Consider the following 16814-nt stretch of genomic DNA (forward strand, 5'->3'; position numbering starts at 1 on the left):
GAGAGAGAGAGAGTTTGGAGCGATGGGATGACAAGAGTGGTGTGAAGGTAAGGTAATGAGAATGGAAGACACCAGAGATCTGTTTTTATTTATTTCTTTATTTTGGTCGTGAATAACGTCGGGAATGATTTAGCCGACCCGGTGTAATTTGACATCGTTGTCCACTAGTGCTGGGTCTGTGCAGGACAGCAGCCGTAGTCGGTAAAAGCCTCCGCGCGCCGCCCCCCTCTACAGCTCAGGCTGTAAACGTTGGTCAGCCGCTCCATTAAGAGGCCGAATTAAAACCTGCGCCTTGGCGTCGGCGGCGCTGTTATAGATTTGAGTAATAGGCTTGTTAAATGGACCTTGGGGATGTGGATCTTTAGCAAGAGAGCGAGACTGCGGGAAAGAGCTTCCCGTCAGGGCTATTTAAATTGTTAATAGCTCGCCCCCTCGAGAGGAGAATATTTTATATGCTAACGAGCAACAAGTCAGGCGCCGCGGCCTTCTGGGGGGCGCGGGGAAAGCGAGAAAGGTAGACGGGCCTGTTCAGCGTCCGCTGTCGTCCGCAATGTTTGGAGCATGAATCACCCCCTCAACCCAGCCAGCCATACATCCTGGCCAGAGTCATCTGGCCATCCTTACTCTGGGAGTCGCTGCATTTTATGCCGTTTGGCTGGAGCTCATAAATGCCTGCACCTGAAATCATCGCTGCTATTTACTGCTCAAAATGATTTATAGCAACACGTCTAATGAACTGTTCTTCCTGGACCGGGGTATAAAAAAAACGTTTTTTTTTTTTGCACCACATAAGAATTTTTGTCAACTGTGGGGGAAAACATGGACATTTTAACACAATGTACAATGGTACAGGCCAGAGTGGTGGGGACAAAAAAAAACATGGCAGGCTGCAAGCACCTAACTAATAAACAGAAGGATGTCAGGAGGAAGAGCGAGGACGGGCGGAGGGGATGGAAGTCATCCCTCATCCTCCTCAGCGTCTTTGTTTGTTTTCTCTTCAGACAAGTCGAACATTTGCCCGTGCTCCTCCTTTCCGTTCCCCTTTCGAGTCCAAGCAGCTCCAGCGACAGGAGAAAGGCGGAGGGATAAACCTGTGTATTTACAGAAGTGCATATGAACTTCTGAGACAAACATGAAGCAGTTAAAGATATAAAAAAAACTGCTACGAGTGCGAATGAAGGCTGGGAGCAGATTCCGCTGTGAACTGTCCGCAGAGGGGAAGAAGAGCAGGTCTGAAAGAGAACATCACCCTGGAAATATTTCTCTGGGAGCTGCTGGCCAGGGCAGCTGTTAACGGAATCTGTAATGGCTTTCACAGCCATGGGAGACCACAGGAAAGGAGGGCCTCGGCTAACTTGGGCTTTTGTCATCTGTGTGAAGTGCACAACGTAGTGTCACAACGCTATGATCCCAGGACCCCAGAAGATCCATTTATAAACAGTTCACACCTTCTAAAAAGGCAAATATGCTCATCTGGTTTCTATGAACTCATTTATAAAAACATCTTTATTAAACATATTTATAAAAGGCGACCGATTACTATTCCAAAATATCCTGACCACCACAATGAACATGCATGTTAACTGGAGGCGGCACGATAATTACATAATATGCTGTGTGGCATATGACTTGACTTCTAATGACAATATGTGCAACTACATTTGAGGCCTTTTCGGGAATTTTAAGGGGCAGAGGTGGCCTAACGGGTAAGGAAGCTGACTCATGATCAGAAGGTTGCCGGTTCGAATCCCGAGCACCGTCCCCACACACTGCTCCCTGTGCGCCTGTCATGGCTGCCCATGGCTGCTCCCTCATGGGATGTGTTCAATGCAGAGACCCCATTTCACTGTGTGCACTGGGTGCTGTGCTGTGTCACATGTGACAACTAATCACTTTCACTTCACTTTCAGCTAAACATAGTTTATGATTTGACATTTTTGTGGAACAGCGACTTCTACCAGAAACTTCAAAAAGCTTAAAGAAAAAAATTGCAAATGCTCTTAATGTCCTTGCGATTGCTGCCATTTTCTCTTTGGCCACATTGTGGTCCTTGCTGAATATGCACTTGACAATAACAGTTTAATGGGTGTATTTTGCAGTTCCATAAAGGAGACAATCCTAGTGTGGGGGACGGATCACCGTGAATCACAGCCATATCGGTCCCATTGTCTGCTCTTTGCATAAAAGTCTCACCTTGCCCAGTGATTCCTGCATGAATTGTGATCCTGCACTGCCCGAACACTCTTCAGTGTGAGCTAATTCTCATGGTTCCTATCACACCGGATTCAGATCCAGCATTGTACATGCTAGGTGCATCGTGTGTGTCTTCGCAAACTGCATTCATCCCTCAGTTGCGCACACTGCCTCTCGTAGCACATCACAGTCATTTGTTTTAACCCTCTCCAGGACATAGATTGATCGCCGTGGTTAACAGGACTTTCATAGAAGGCTTCCACAACGCCTCCTCTCCTGCCTGTCTGTACATGGCCCATCGGCTCAGCGTTCTGATGATTATTAATACGAGCGCTCACTGTTTTAATATGCCCTATCTGTCACATATCTGTCTGACTGCTCCATTTAATCTGTGTATCCTTCAATCTGTCCCTGCTCTGATTAGAAATTAATGAAGCCGGAGACAATTTTAATTATTTTTTTTCCCCCATTGTGTAGCAGTGGGTGTCTCTCTCTCTCTCTCTCTCTCTCTCTCCCTGACTTCCTTTCGCTCTCCGGAACCCTTGTTGTCTGCGAGCGCCGAGCTGCCAGATGTAGCCCATTTTGCCACGTCCGCCCGAACAGGCGCGCAGCACGCGGGCCCTTTGAGTGGCGCACCTGTGTAATGTAATGTAGTCATGAGTGCATTGTTTACTCACAGTTGTTCGGTGTGTTTGAAAGCCTCGCTTTGATCCGGGAAAGATTCTTCACTGCACTTCATCTCCCACCCTCCCTCCCTCAAACTGCTAATGCGGCACCTACTTCTGTGGGTGTGTACACTTGTTCTGTGGCTGTTTGCTTATTTATTTTTGATCGTCCCCTATGGATTTTGGGGGGGGGGGGGTTCGAGACAGTGACCGTTGATGAGCTTGTCAGACGAGCATGTTCTTGATGTTTTATAAATGGACGTAATGGGTTTACATCAAGGACAGCCGAGAAGTACTTATTCAGACAAGCAGTAAATAAGTCATTATTTGAATAAATGTTGAAGTGTTGTGATTGTGGGCGTGTGGGGTGTATTGTGACCTGAAGGTGGGGATGAAGTCAGCGATGTATAGCGTCGCCAGCTTTCAGTGGTCTCCCCAACAATTGCTGGCATTTTCTTTGGCCACATTGTGGTCCTTAGTGAATATCCACTTGACTATCGGTTTAATGTCTGTATTGTGCGGTTCCATAAAGGAAATATTTCTTAGAACCCACGATCCTAGTTTTGGCCAAGGATCCGTGAATCAGAGCCACATCGGTAAAGAAATAATAAAGGAAGGGTCAGTGACCGTTTGCCAGTTTGTCAGACGAGCATATTTTTTATGTTTTTTAATTGGACATAATGGGTTTATATCAAGGACAGTACTTATTCAGACAAGCAAAAAAATTCATTCATTGAATAAATATGGCCAAATGTACCAGTGTTGTGAATTTGTGATAACAGGTGTGTGAGGGGTTTTGTGACGTGAAGGTGGAGATGATGGGAGCAACATACAGCTTTGCTGGCTTTTCATCCCAACTTTTGCCCAAAGCCCAATAGGATGAGACATGGTCCCTGTGGGCTTCTGTGGGCACCCAGTTCAGGAGATGCATTAACACACCATCAGTGTGACTGGCCTCTTTAGCCCTCAGTGTTAACCATGCTTCTTTTTCTTTGACAGAACAAGTGGGACAAGAGATCCTGGCCAACCTGAACAGCGACCGGGAGAAGATTCAGAGAGCCCGTGAGCGGGTCTGTACACACAGTTCGTACACACTGTTCATTTGATCTGACCAGGGGTTGAAACCTATTGAAATAATTAGATAACAATTAAATAACAATAAAGGAGGATCTGAAGATCCCCCTGTGCAGAGTGGTAATGGTGGCAGGGAAGATGACACAAAGTGGATTGCAATTGGAGGCAGACTCCATTTATTAAATTATATTTTCAACTTCAATAAATACCGTTTTAAAAAGTAACATAACAAAACATACTCAAGTTTGGCAAAAACTCTCCTCTCTTCTCAATTCTTTTTTTCTATTCTCCTGACTGAAATCTTTGGCCAGTCTTTATAGACCATTTATCAGACAAACAATATATCAATTATATTGATAAATCTTAAACAGTTCATATTAAATCACATAATACATTAATCCTGACAACATTTCATATACCTTTTTAAAATACTTAATTTACAGCATTTCCCTTAATTTAATAAATCATTTACATTGACTCCCATCTCCAACTCAGTGCCATGGTAACTTCCTAGATCCGCCCCTTCTCCAATACCCAAGAAAACCATCCCCACAGTCCTTTTACTGCTGGACGTTAGCAAGAGCTACACAATCAATAAAATCTTTTCCATCGTCCAGCTGCTTGGAGTGTTTAGTACCAGGTAACAGATCTTAGCTCTGTTTCACACCTACACGGTCATTCGCAAACAAGCACACAGGCGGTTTACAGTAAAGCCTTTGCTGTAAATATCCACACAGGCCTCTCTCTCACACTCTTGTGTGTGTGTGTGTGTGTGTGTGTGTGTGTGTGTGTGTGTGTGTGTGTGTGTGTGTGTTATACGCACACGCATGTGCCGCTGTTGGCACAGGCTACACAGCACTGCTGATACAAAAGCGTTTGATAGCCAGCACATCACTAATAACAAGGCTTTGTAGTTGGCCTGTCCCATGCAGTGAAGTCATTCATGATGTAAGACTGTCTACACGGACAGTGGCATGGCACAAACATATCTGCATGAATGAACCAACTGTAAGATCTTTGTTGCTCAAAGTACGTCCTTGCGCATCTGCTGCGGGCTGTGCTTTGTTTGCATGGGACGCAAAAAAGGTTACAGAAGTGTTCAAAAATACGACAAACTGGTCTGGTTGTCCACACAAAGATTTTACGCATCCCTCCCCATTTACCTGGTCTTAGCATGGACACAAAAAAAAATGCATCGTCACCAATTGCTGGGTTATTATTCTCAATAGACATGGAGTAGTACACTTTCATTGTTGCACAACCATGACGTGCACAATCCATTTTTCACCCATCACCATGGGGCTGCAGTAATAAATCAAAGTATTGTGCATGGTTGTAATCCTTCATAAATCATATGAAACTCACACAGACATGCTTATCATTATTATACCATTATAAGGCTGATAGTAGTGTTTGGAAACCTTCAAATCACAGTGTATTGGAGTAGGAATATTAAGCAGTATATCTTATCTCCACAGACAGTGAATACAAGAATAATCTGAGGCATGGTATAAGTTCTGTAGGCACAGTACATCATCAAGCAACAACAAATCTAGATGAAGACAAAAATAGAGGCTGCGCACTACCTTGGTGCTTCTCACTGAAATTTATTTCATTGTTCTGATCCCAAAGGATCCATGATTAGGAACCAAAAGCCCAGATCAGGTAGTCTTATTGGACTGTTTCTATAACAAGAAGTTGATTTCATTTATCCCAGTTGATGATCATCAAACTCACATTTATCATGTAAGGAATTGATACCCTACCACATAATTCGGTGTTTTCCAGTGGTCGTCTCAGTGTGAACCGCTGAGGGTCTGAGCTTTTTGAGTTTGACTGAATGTGGAAGAACAAAAAGGTCTTGCGTGTGGGTTAATGACATAACATTTGAGGGGCCATATGAGTATTAGAACATGTTCCCTGAAAAGGAAAACACTTGCAATTTAGTCTTACAGTCTTTATAACAAGCTACTTTGATACATGTAAAAAAAAAAAAAAAAGCTGCACCCTAAAAAAAAATTACAACTGTATTTGAGGGGTTTATTTGATACTTTAAGAGGTTTTCAGAGGTCAGACCTGTCACAAAGAAAAAAAAAAAGATGTAATTCAGCATCTCCAGTCGTCTCAACTGGCCATTCAAGTCACCTTGTGTATGGTAAATAAAAAGCTTTTAACAGAGTATACGTTTCATGGTTATCGCTCTCACTCTAGCTCGTCGGCTACCTTTCTGTCCATCTCAGTCCTGCGGCAGACAGGTAGGGAGAGGGCGCCTGATGGCTTCTTATGAGGGATGCTTAAGGATCACAACATGGCAGTTGGGCTGCCACCCCATTTCAAAGGAAATAAAACATTTCCTTTCAAAGGTCTGCTGTCTGTGAAGAATAGTACTTGCCTCCCTGGAGTCTCCATTGGCCCCTCTCACTTTAAAGATGTTTTACTGGTCAGAAAAAAACTGGTCAGTAAAAAAAAAAAAAAGAGAGAGAGAGACAGAAAAGAAACACTTCAGTGCTAAAAGGAAAAAAATATCTCTTTAAAAAGCTCTGTAAGTGCCCTTTTGAATGACAAAAAATGATGTAAACAGCTACGTTTGTTAACCCTACTTGATGGATTGATAATTTTGCAATATGGCCAATGATTTATGTTAATATATTTTTGTTCAGTAAAAAGCACTCTGTGGTCCCCGCCTGCTTTGTCCCCAAGCAATTATGGGTAATAATATTTTCTCATCTGTAAACACTCCATTAGAAGACACTGTCTGTCTTGTTGCCATGTGTAGTGTCATCATTTTTGAATGCAAGAGGTGGGGATAGAGAGAGAGAGAGAGAAAGAGAGAGAGACCATACGTCTGGCTCTGTTGTACCCTTGCTATTCCAGTCCCATGGAGAAAAAGAAAGAGACAGACAGATAGACAGGGATTTAGGGAAAAGCTGAGAGGAGTCTCTGGGGACAGATCCATCGTTGAGAGAGACATCAGGCGGCTCTGAGGCTGGTTTCAGTGCCAGAACCCAAACCGGCCCAAAACCACATCTGTGTTCCTGAGCCTCCCCACCAGCACATTCTGGTGAGAGAGAGAGGCCTCGCTGAGTGTGAAGAGACAGCCTTTCACTGGGATGGCCTCCTGCATCTCATATCTGTCTGCAGCCAGGACTCTGTGGCTTTTCATGCACGGCAGTGTCAGCATTCCTGAACAAGCACCTCGCTCTGTCTGGCTCTCCCTTTTGCATTTCGTACTCTCGCTTTTTCGTTTAAAATCTGATCCTTAATGAAGCACTTTCATATCACACAAATAGACATATATAAAAAATATAGAAATATACTATATGCAAACTCTTAATAGATCAGGGAAAAAAATTACTAATAATAAGTAATTCTCACTCATGGGGAATATTTTCAACAATAAAATTACCCAGCATCACTTCCCAGCTTTCGTTTTTGATAATACGGAACTTTTGAGAACTGCATAAGAAGTTGCTTATGCGGCACCATTTTTAGCAACTTTAAAATACAGCCCTTTTTTAAAAGTGCTCTGTGTGTGTGTGTGTGTGTGTGTGTGTGTGTTTTGTGTAACACTCTCTTGTCTCTCGTTGACTCTAAAGCTGCGGGAGACAGATGCCAACTTGGGGAAGAGTTCCCGCATCCTGACCGGTATGCTCAGAAGGTAAGAGGAAGGTAGGGAGTTTGTTTCTACTAGATCTTTTGTGGAAGTGCATGTACTTGTGGTCCACACATATAGACAGCCACACGTCTGTGTGTATTTTCATACCTCATCTATCATAACATACCAGTACCGGTTTATTTTCTTGCTTTATGTTGGAGGAATGTGAAATGGTAGTTGTGAGGAACGGCTGGAGTTGCCTCTCAGTTGGTTCCCAGCAGCCTACTGAGTCCTTCCTCTCTGTCCACCTCAGTGCCTGATGAGAAAATAACAGCCACCTCCCACTTTAAAATATGTTTGATTACGGTACAAAGCCTACTTTTCTTTTTAAAGACACTTGCTCAAAAGCCATCCCTCCTTCTCTCCCTGCCTGCCCCCCCCCTCGTTCTCTCTCCCATTCTCCCTCTGTGTCTGTCACATCTCCATTTTATAAAGTGCCTCTGTGCCTGTCCCTGAACCGTGTCACCGCGGTTTTGTTTCTTTTTCGCTTTCCCTTTTTTTTTTCCCCTCTCCCACCTCCCTATTTGATTAAGAGTAATATGTAAATGACACCAGCTAAATTTAAAATCCAGGGGCCAGGAAGGAAGTGGCAATTGAAATGGATGCTTCAGTGCCTGTAGACAATCAGGAAGGAGTGAGAGAGAGATGGCGAGCGAGCGAGAGCAGGACACAGCGAGAGCCCAGCTGCCAGTGACGCCGACTGTAACCAATATTTCTGCATATGTCTCCGATTTTGTCAAGTCTCATTAGGGCAGGGGGGCCTCGGTTTGCCTGGGTGTCAGAGGAGCTGTCCAGAAATCATTCATCATACCCGTCGGCCCCCTCCCCGCTCAGCCCCCTAAAGTAAATAACATGCACTTATTTCAATATTATCATATTAATGTTAAAGTTCAGCTGTCACCTAATGAGAAGACTTAATCAGACGTAGCATTTGAAGGGGAGCTCCGGCGCCGGTCCGTGGGCACTCGTGATCCCGTTCAAATCAGGATTTATGAGCCGCCCCGCCCTCTCCCTGCTCCGCCTTTCTGCATGACGGGGTTCCGCTCTTCCCCGATACACTTTCCCATCTTCTCTCCGGCCCACTTTCTTCTTTTTAAAAAACAACAATAAAACATTACTGTGGTCCAGCATTAAATGTGCTTGGGATCTTGAATAATTTTTCAGTCAGACAGTAAAGGTAATCTCAGAAACTGCATTCCTGTAAATTTTTCCACCCAGGCTGAGTCCCATGTCCTTTTGCTTTTTTTTCCTGCTTCTGTCTTACTTGCAATGCAATTTCAGCAACAAAATTTACTTATTTACTTAGTTGGTGTGTACGATGGACAGAATTGTAATAACTGAGCAGGTGAACAAGCTGTTATCTAAATTACTCACATCTGCAGCCACGCCTGGTTTGCTCTTCCTCCGTGAAGCAGACTGGCCCTGTCTCCTGCGTGGAGGGTGAAACATTAGCCCTTTCCTCCAGAGTCAACAAGCCGCCTGGGATAAATATTGTTGTTAGCCGGAGACACAGTGGTTACGTGCTCTTTGCCGTGTTTATTAAATTGAAGAGGGTCGTGTGGTTTGTTAAAAATGTTGCTTGGCTCTTTTTATGGGATGATGAGGTAAACCATTGGGCCTTTGGCTGCCTGTGCATTTGCAGTCATGCGTTCCTTTAACCCACCATGTCAACACAGCCAGCAGGTCTACTTTTTGGGCCATCTGAACTCTTTATATCTCTGACATAAGGTGGAGGCATACCACAGGGCTCTGTTTTGTGACCCTACCCAAATTGATGTTGCACAAACAAAACTGCACCACTTATCAAAGTTATTTATAACTGTGGGTTACAAACCTGACCTCTGAGGCTTCATCTGTGTGTCACTCTCCCCGCACTTGGTAAGATGCTCTGTGGAAAGTGTCTTGCTCCTGCTTAATTATTCATGGCAGCAAGTGAATTCCTGTGGGCTTTAATTATGTTGTCATGCTCTTGCTCATCTCATTAACTTTTAATGCTATAACCTGTTAAGAGAAATCTTAATATTATGATAGGAAAATTATACTAATTCATTGATAATTGCATTACGAAACAATGGCCGGATTAGATTGATAGGACTCAATGAACACATTGTTTCCAGCATTGTTATTTAATGTCTGTTTAATCACTTCCAGATGCAGAAATGCTTTTAAAAGCCACATTTTAATGCCCTGTCACAAAAATCAGAAAAACATTCCTTAATGTAATGGCACTTAAATGTGTTAACAGAGGCACACCTATAATTGAGCAAATAATAATAACAGTAATAAAAAAAAAATACAAATTCCACTGCCATAGGGATCTCATCAGATCAAGTTCAGATTTATTGCCATTGATCAGTGCAAAACAATGCAATTATTAATGAACAATTAATGAGTTTCATTCTCAAAACCTCTCATTTGTATGTTGTAAATACCTGTTGCTGCCTGTTGTGAATGTGAGGGATTTGACTGATGTAACATGTAAATGTACAAATATTAATTTTTAATTAACATTATTGTTCGTTGTGCTGCAGTGGAAGCATTCTCTTAACATTATCTCGTCACCAGCTTGCCTCATGCTAAGCATAATGTTCACAGATAATGTGCAGTGTCAAGCTTGCACAAAGCACAGTGGTTTTGCATTGAGCCAGAAAGTTCACTTTTTTGGCTCAAGGACTCTCCTCCAAAAATGTTCTCATGTCTTTTGCCAAAATTTGTGAGATTTCATTTCCTCCCCCCCACACCACTGACTTCCAACAATGACTTTTTGACATTATGGATGGAATTATATTCTGAAGCTGTCCACAGAGTGCCTTCTCCAATGCTGGCCAGTTAAAAGCCCTTTTTTATGCCGCAGACATGTATGGTAAAAACAGCCATTTGTTTAGCTGATAATCACACCTAAATTACACATATCATTCATATTGAGAAATTTCCAACACCATGGTATTTGAAAGTGGAGCCTAAATATCTTTCTAGCATTTGAGAGGGGTTAACCAGGTTTCTCAGACTGAATATATATAACACACATACGCACAAATATACCAAGAGGCTTTTTATACCTTCATGTGATACATGATGTCCAGTACGCAGAATGAGGAGCTGCCCCCTCCTCAGCCTGTGACTTGTGCTGTGGTGCAGTGTGGGTAATGGTCTCCTGCTGGGGCGCCTCGTCCAGCAGCTCAGAGGTATCCGTGGAGACGTGGGCCTGATCGAGCATGCAGGTGGTCAAGGCAGTCGCCAGGCAGATCAAAAAGTTAAACCCCTAGGTGGACATCCCTTTGAAATGGGAATGGGGCATAGATATCAGACAGAAAACATAAGCAAGGCCCCGCAACCACAAAAGGGCTCCATATTCATGGCTGGGTTTTACAGCAGCCAGGACACAGTCTTCAGAGAAGCTCAGAGAGTCACACAGGACACTGATTAAGAGACCGCACTCCGTGTGTGTGTGTGTGTGTGTGTGTGTGTGTGAGTTCTGCTTACTTATGTGCTTCCTGTTCTAACACGGCATCAGTTCACCAAGTGCTGACTTTTGTGGTCATTAGAGAATTACACAACGGCCGACGTTCTTTGTGTCCTGTGGACATGGTGGCCGCGGAAGCTTCTGGGTGTCCGCGAGTGTCCGCGTTGTCCTGTTTGCCGGGCCCATTAAACTGACGTTTGCAAAACAATGCCCGGAGGAAAGTGATCAAATGGCGCTCGGCACATTCTGCACTGAGGTGGATCCTGTGATGATGATTTCCAAATTTAGACTCGCAGGACTGTCTTAGCCCCACTGTTTCGGTCGCTGCATCTCTCTCTGCCTATCTGTCGCTCAGCCCAGCCTGGAATATCAGCAACGTGACATGTGAGTCATAAAATTAAAAAGATTCAGGGACACTGGTGGGCTGTCGTTGGATGGAATTTTGTTGCCCGCTGTGTAGCCAGAAGGAAAATATTTCATACTACTTCTAATCAGAGTGCATTCAACAGAATATAAATGTCCATATTAAAATCCATATATAATCCGATCCATAAATGGTGCTGCATTTACAGCCCCAGTTTCAGAGATCTCATAGACATACTTTATTCACAATAGTGCCTAGAGTACATTTTGGAATTGGGGTGGTAGAATTTGGGGTCGTCTGTTGTGGAGTGTAGCATTCATTAGTGTGTAATCACCTCAAACTATGCGTCCTTGATCGCTTGTAAGCTTTTAATTAGGACGTTTACACACATACTAAAGACAAGGCAGAAAAGCTGCGCATTTACAGGCATTAATGAAGACGAACATACACAGCAGGACATCAGCGATGTGCAAATTCACTGTCATGTGTGGTGATTTGTTTATTTTTTGTGAAAGAATAATTACCCACCCACCCACCCTCGAAGTGGAAAATGATCCTCAGAATCCCACGTTTTGCGGATAAATGGAGTTTGTTGGCCGCTACTTGTCCCGCTGCATGGGAGGGGCAGATGTTTTGTGACTACACACTCCGCTGACGTTTGATCCGTGTCCCTGGAAGGTGTGACGTTCGGGAAAATAAAATGGGAGAAACGAAAAGAGGAAAAGCGAGTAAGAGGATGCCAGTGTCGCGTGTGTGATTTTGCCGAGATGTTGGGCTGGCCGCTGCATGGCCCGAAATCGTGGAACTGTTACTATCGGCGACTGTCTCCAGGGTCACGAGCCCCTCCCTCCAACTCGCACCCCAGCGTTCCCTTTGATCTCATCTCTGCTTGGCCCAGGACAGCTCCGTGTTGCACATCTGTACTTTTCCTTCCCATTTCCCAATTTAAATTGGCCCAGTATGAGATCCTCTGCTGCCCGGCGCCTCTGTGATGCTCCGTTTTACTGTTCTCTGCTCCTCTGTGTGACCTCCTAACGCGCTGCTCACAAAAAAAAAAAAAAATCCTGGCAAGAGACGGCCGTTCTGATCTGTCAGTCATACGTTCCTGTTATTTGCTCTGTCTTGGCAGTACAGCACTTTTGGGTGTGGGTGTGTTAGCAGCACTTGTGTGTGTTTATATGTGTGTGCTGCTTGCGCATGTGTGAATATAAATGGGTGTGTTCGGCTCCTCAGACGGCCGGGGCGGTTCGCTGCTCTTTGGGAATGTCAGCTGTCAGGTTTCGGAGCGTCTAGCGTGTCACTGCGTTTTGGGAGCTGCCGCACAACCTGTCCTCTGCTTCTGATCTTACTGAGTGCCCACTCACATTGTGACCCATCACCCCGCAATGACCTGAACAACTAGGTTCACGTGGCTATGCGGGTGCATGTATCTCTATCAACTCTAGTTATGTATATGATTTATGGGTATGGGTATTAGGTTATTACTCAGAAAAAGTCAAAAAGTAAATGGAAGTGGAAAAGTGTGTGTGTGTGTGTGTGTGTGTGTGTGTGTGTGCGCGCGCACACATTTGTTTGTCTGTCATAGGGCCTTATCCAGAACCCTGTCATCATATCAGCCACCAACACACACACACACACACACACACACACACACACACAAACACCTCAGCCTCATTATCAGCTGCTGTAGAGCAACACAGATAATGGTGACACTGAAGCGGTGTCTCCCTCCCACTCCTATTAGTGTGTGCTGAGACACACACACACAGAAACAATGTCTTTAGAGGAAGGAGAAAATACTGTTTTTTGTCCTCTATCGGGGATGCAGTGGTCTGGAGGAAAGAGAGCTGACATGTCCTCTCTCACATGGCCCATTACTGTAGTGCTCCGTCCCCACTGCAGCTCACCAGCCCGGCCTGCAGTACACTCGACAGGTCTGGACTGCTGGATAATGGTCAGCAGAAAAGAAAACTGAAAGGGGGGGAAAAAAAGCTGATTTTGGATAAATCCGCACATTTTAACTCTGAAAATGTTAATTTAATATTTATATGACATTTTGACATTTTTTATTATTCAGATTTTTTTTCTGAAACGCTACAGCCAGTCGGGTTGGTCACGCTGACATTGAGGTGACTGCTGTTGGGTGACGTTCTGCCTTTCCTGCGCCGCTCGCACTGAAGGTGATTCTCGACAGGACTTTACCGGGGCCTGATCGGAGATCAGTGGCGTCTCCTTCGCTTGAAGTGGCTGGAGTGTCACTCCAAGGGTACCCGCCCCTTTTGATCTGGTGTCGAGCGGCTGTCAATTGTGAGCCCGTGATTTTTTATTTTATTTAATTTTTTTCATAGCTCGGCTCCGGGGTGGGGGTGAGGGTGACGTATGCACTTCCACAAAGTTACAAAGTTCTTTCTGTAACTTCTGACTGACTGGTTGATGCCTGCTGTTGATGGGGGTTGGAGAAGAGACGAGGTTCTGTCCTCGCATCAGAAGACGCTGCATGCCACGACAGGGAAAAAAGAGGGGGGTAAAAATCAGATGAGCGATGAGAGAAAATAAAACATGGACGTCGACACAGAGAGATGCTACACTCATAGTCTTGTCTAAGGGAGGGTGGAGAAGAAGAAGAAGAAGAAGAAGAATGGAAAAAAAATAGAAACAAGCAAACAAACAAAAGCAATTCACTCAGGCATTAGGGGGACACTTGCCTCTCACAGAAGCCAGAGATGAGCAGTGCCAGAGGAACCGGGAAGGGAACATTCAAAAGGAAAATGTTCCAGGAACATGCAGCCCAGCGCAGCTTCCCAGACAGACCCACCCCCGCTCGCCGTCTGTCTGCATGTGTCAACTTTGCAGGTGCTCTCTGGTATAGAAACTATATAAAATAGAACTTCTAACTTCTGCTCCTCTTTTCTTCTTTGTTCAAATCTTTGGAAATGAGAGCAGCAGCATTGAATTCCAGTGACTTTTTAACGGCGTGTTCATAGCATTTCTGGTTTTGTATGTGGCTTCCATATATAAACCAAAAAGATATATAAATTAATAACCGCTCTACTAATTACACTGTATTCAAGTGGAGTAGGTAGGGAACTGCACTCACCACAGGTGACTTTTTTTTTTTTTTTTTTTGGACATGATTGTTGCTGTGTTCTGTGGCGCAGCAAATATGTGCCCTGGGTGCTGTTGTGTGAAACCACACCGAAGCAGAATTTTGCTCTTTGATTCCAGCTTCTTTGTTTTAAGCCTAGAATAAATCTAAGTGAAATCCAGTTCAAGACGGCTTCTTGCTTGGTCATGCAGACATGTGCAACCTTTTATGAAGTTTGACAGTGTATATGGATACATGTGCACATATTGAAGCCAGTGTACACATACATTAAGGTGATTGCACCGTAACGAGTCATTCAAGACGAACACCGATTCCGCGTTATGGTGAATTGTGTTTATTATGCGCTACACGCAATGACCGGGCCGTGGAAAATTGTCTAACATGAAACCGGCCAGCGATGCAAACAAGGTTGGAGGCCGATGGAGAAAGGGATGTGGACCGATTGGACATCAAACAGTCGCCGTTTCTGTTCAGAATGAACCAAAAATGAGAAGCATGTAACATTTTAGGCCCCGGCGCTGAGTGTGTGTTTGCGCATGTTTGTCGCGAGTGGACTTGCGTATATATGGGTAAGTGTGCGCGTTTGGCTCTGAGTTCACCGGTGAATATGTTTGTTTTAAGTGTGTGTGTGTGGGGTGGTGCGGTAGAGAGCTCTCCCTTCTGCGCGCTGTGTGATAACCCATTGAGGCACTGGGGGGGGGGGCGCGCGGCGCGGGCCGTCTGTCAAGACAAGGGAAATAATGAGCGTGGCAGCGGTGGCGTGGAGCCGCTCTCCCCTCCGTGAGCGCCAGCGCCTCCTGCCCCCATCATCAGCCCATTTAAATAGATAATGGGGAGTTCTTCCGGACATTTTGAAGCAATTAGAACCTATCACACTGCTTTTCCCCGCCTGTCACTAATTTCCCCCCAGCGTGCTATTGTGTGTTATTCTTTTCTTTTCTTTTCTTTTTTTTCCACGGTGTCCACACAACTGCCAAAGCGAACGTGGGTGGCATTGCGACACTTGTGTAACAGAAAACAAAAAGCGTAATAAAAGCCAGATTTTTTATTTTTATTTTTTTTATTCGCTCACTACTGCCACCCAGTCCCCTCTCCTTCACTGCATTGTGCCCCACCGTACCACCCTATCCTTTTACTCCCTTCAAGCAACAGTCATTATCAGTCGGCGTTTACGCACGGACAACTGCCTACTGATACGTCTTCAAAGAGGGAGACGGAGGACAGCGGCCTAGCTGCCTCCCTGAATGGCAGCGCGTCTTAGATATAATATTATAATGTGGGTGCTTTACACGTTTCTTCCACATTTATGCAATATGAAAGCAATCAGGGCGTAGCTGAATAAATGTTTACGCCGCGCTGCCGGTGTATATGTTATTACACTGTGTACAGTGTGGATGGGTGTCGTGCTGCTCTTGGCTAAAGGGCACGCGAGAAAAAAAAAAAAAAAAAAAAAGCTTCTCTGTTTGTTTCATTTAGAGCTGCTTAGATGCCTGTGCCGAATTCTCCCCCTCGCCGTCGCCCCTCTGATCTGCCTTTGACTTGTTGTATAAGTTTAAAATATTTACGAGTGCAGAAATTTGTGGCTCCCCTCCCCGCACCCCCCCATTTTATCTTTTCGTTCTGTAGATCTTTTTGTCTGTCTGCCTCTCCTGTTTTTTTTTGGGTCTGTCCTCTTAACTGTGTAGTGTAAGAGCATAAAAAAATAAGTGTGTGTCTGTGTCTTTGTGTGTGTGTGTGCGAACAGCATTTTTGAGATATTGATGCTCTTGTGTTGTGGATGGAATAAAAGACTCCCTTTATCACAATGGAAAGACAAATACAAACGGAGCAAATTGAGGAGGCTGAAGGGGTTCTAGCATGGTGCCTGTAAGAGGTCTGTTGGGGATGAGGGCGGCTGAGGAGCTCTTTTGTGTCTTCTCAAGGGTTTGGCTTTTTCCCCACTCACAAAACTGACAGCCTTGGGAACTTATCATTATGATTATTTATTTATCTGTTTGGACAATTGATGGAGTAGAAACAGTGGTGGAAGTGGATGGACAAAGCCCTGTCCTCTCAGCTTTGCAGTGACCCGACAGGAAGAGCTACTGGGTCGTGACCTCTCGCGGTCTAGGAAACCTTTGAGTTTGTTCCACATAAGAGTGTTGATATTGTACTTCGGTGGGGGAATAAATGAAAGACTGCGTTTATTGTTGTTAGGTCTGGGCACGGGCCTGTCCTGCTGCTGCTTGGAAAACAAAAAAAAAAAACATCCGCAATCATGATTAATATCTCATCCATGTTTTATTTATTGAGTA

General features: G+C 44.5%; 1 protein-coding gene across 4 annotated transcripts in view; it reads left to right on the forward strand.

Moving 5' to 3' along the window:
* vti1a (vesicle transport through interaction with t-SNAREs 1A) overlaps window positions 1-16814 on the forward strand; it is a 100192-nt gene that overhangs the window by 57165 nt on the left and 26213 nt on the right. For 2 of the 4 annotated variants that reach the window (XM_028955025.1, XM_028955026.1), the window contains 2 exons: window positions 3858-3928; window positions 7529-7590. In XM_028955025.1, coding sequence (XP_028810858.1) covers window positions 3858-3928; window positions 7529-7590 — 133 coding nt within the window. Of the gene's footprint in view, window positions 1-3857; window positions 3929-7528; window positions 7602-16814 lie in introns of all 4 variants that reach the window. The other 2 variants (XM_028955027.1, XM_028955028.1) reach the window with 1 other exon arrangement.

This window comes from Denticeps clupeoides, chromosome 15, assembly GCF_900700375.1.
Source record: "Denticeps clupeoides chromosome 15, fDenClu1.1, whole genome shotgun sequence".
NCBI classification, from domain to species: Eukaryota; Metazoa; Chordata; class Actinopteri; order Clupeiformes; family Denticipitidae; genus Denticeps; species Denticeps clupeoides.